The 1,883-nt window shown below is 51.5% G+C and overlaps 1 protein-coding gene across 1 annotated transcript in view; it reads right to left on the bottom strand.

Moving 5' to 3' along the window:
- The window catches only part of CHUK (component of inhibitor of nuclear factor kappa B kinase complex), a 47,184-nt gene extending 45,307 nt beyond the window's left edge, over positions 1-1,877 (bottom strand). The window contains 2 exon segments of the mRNA XM_009637533.2: positions 431-545; positions 723-1,877. Of these exon segments, the coding sequence (XP_009635828.2) occupies positions 431-545; positions 723-733 (126 nt within the window). The 5' untranslated portion in view covers positions 734-1,877.
- Positions 1,878-1,883: the final 6 nt, after the last annotated feature.

Genomic DNA, 1,883 nt, shown 5'->3' with positions numbered 1-1,883 from the left:
AACAGGGAAGTCTCTGAAGCCCTGGAGGCCCCACTCCAGTGCCAAGAGGATCCTTCCCTGGGCTGAAAGCGACACAACACTGGATACAGGTGAATCAAAGCCAGATCAGACACACTGCAGCAAAGCCAAACACGCTGGGTGCGAGTATCCAGGCTACGGGAAGTTGTATGAATGCTAAAGCAGTTCCATCAAAGGGCGTGCTGCTTCAGGACAAAGGAGGATCTGCCCTTGGACTGCTCTCTGTCCTCTTTTTCAAAAACACAGGCCTCATTTCCCACACACAGTTTTTTTCCACTTTGCATTGACTTCCCCACACCTGTACCTAAAAAGAAAAGCACCACAGAACGTACATGGTTTCACAACCACAGTTATGGAAACAGCATTAACTCCATGTATTTTGCTACATATTGCAAAGCAAAGCAGACATTACCTTCCGGAGGTCACCCCCTGAACAATACTCCATTGCCAGAAGAGGAACGTCATTAACCAGAAAGTTCATCTCCTCGGGAACGTCACAGGCTCTTACTACATTGGGATGGTTCAACCTAAGCACACGGAAAGCTGGATGAAAACTGACTCCTCTTTTGGAAGAATGAGACAACAGATTGTCAACCAACCAAGTTTTATGTTTCAGGTACAATCTCTGTTCCCCAAATGCATCCTTGCTGAGAAGCACCCTCTTCAGCTGGTACCCACCAGTACCAAATGCATAAAATCCATACCTTGGGAGCATAAAACAGCAATGAGCAGAAATGACATCTCAAAGTCAAGGTACAGGGCTTTGATGATGGGGATCTGGGCTCAGGTTCTGGATTCCTGCACATTCCTAGCAAAGTCGTTACATAGGTGCCTCTGTGCATGTGGGGAAAGTCTCCCCCTGGCCCAAGGGTTTCATAGGAATCCATTAACACTTGTGTAACTGTACTGGGGAGGTAGAACCAGGCAGGTGAAATCCACGTACACAGGGAAGGATTCATCTCCGCAACTGAATTTAAACAGCTGCTTCCTGACTGTCTCCAATCTACATTACTCTTGGGAATAAAAGACGTGTGTCCAGAAGGAAATTAAGACAAATTACTCCTGTGTACACCTTCCAAAGCCTCTGGAAGCCACCACGAGAGCAGCTGAAGCTGCGTGGCTCAGCGCTTGTATTCAGAAAATGAGTACAGTGAAAACACGGACGAGAACAGCGACCACGTAGGCCCGACTTACAAACTCAGGTTGCCTGCAGGTGGTTTCCTCCAGTGTCAGCGCATGCAGCGAGCAGGCGAGGGTGACGAGAAGGCAGAGCAGGAGCTCAGTAAAGCTCTACACAGCAGAGGCACTGCAGGCCTGGGTAAGGACAACTCAGAACAAAACTGAGCGGTGTCCTTTCTCCCACCGGTGGGAGGGAGCATTTCATGCTCCTGGGATCTTTCAAAACGGAGGAGGAATTTTCAGGACAAGGGAAGAACTGTACAAGACCCTGACACCCAACACTACCGCTCATGTCCACGAGGACAAACCTGGCCAGCTCTGGTTCACAGGTACCTCAGAGCGACACGTTGGAGAGAAGGACAGTGGGCAGCAGCATAGCTTCTCGTGAGAAAACATTAGGAAACATTATTCTGCACACGCGGGACCGCGACAGAAAAAAAAGCAATTCCTGGCTCCCCGGTTGCTAAATCAAGGGCGAACGCACTACGCGGTACGGGAGCACACGGATGTACTTGTGCCACCACGTCAACACTCAGCGCATCGCACGGCGCAAGGGTGGGGGAATTCGGGCATGGCGAGGGGATGGACAGACAGCCCAGGCTGCACCGGGGCGGTCCGGATGCCGCTAGGCCCCAGGCCAAGGCGTCCGCCCGTCCAGCAGAGCAGGAGCGCTCGGACGCCGCGGG

Source organism: Egretta garzetta, unplaced genomic scaffold (genome assembly GCF_000687185.1).
Source record: "Egretta garzetta isolate BGI_Z169 unplaced genomic scaffold, ASM68718v1 scaffold234, whole genome shotgun sequence".
Lineage (NCBI taxonomy): Eukaryota > Metazoa > Chordata > Aves > Pelecaniformes > Ardeidae > Egretta > Egretta garzetta.
The sequence above is the reverse complement of the archived record's forward strand: the minus strand, read 5'-3'. Positions and strand labels throughout refer to the sequence as shown.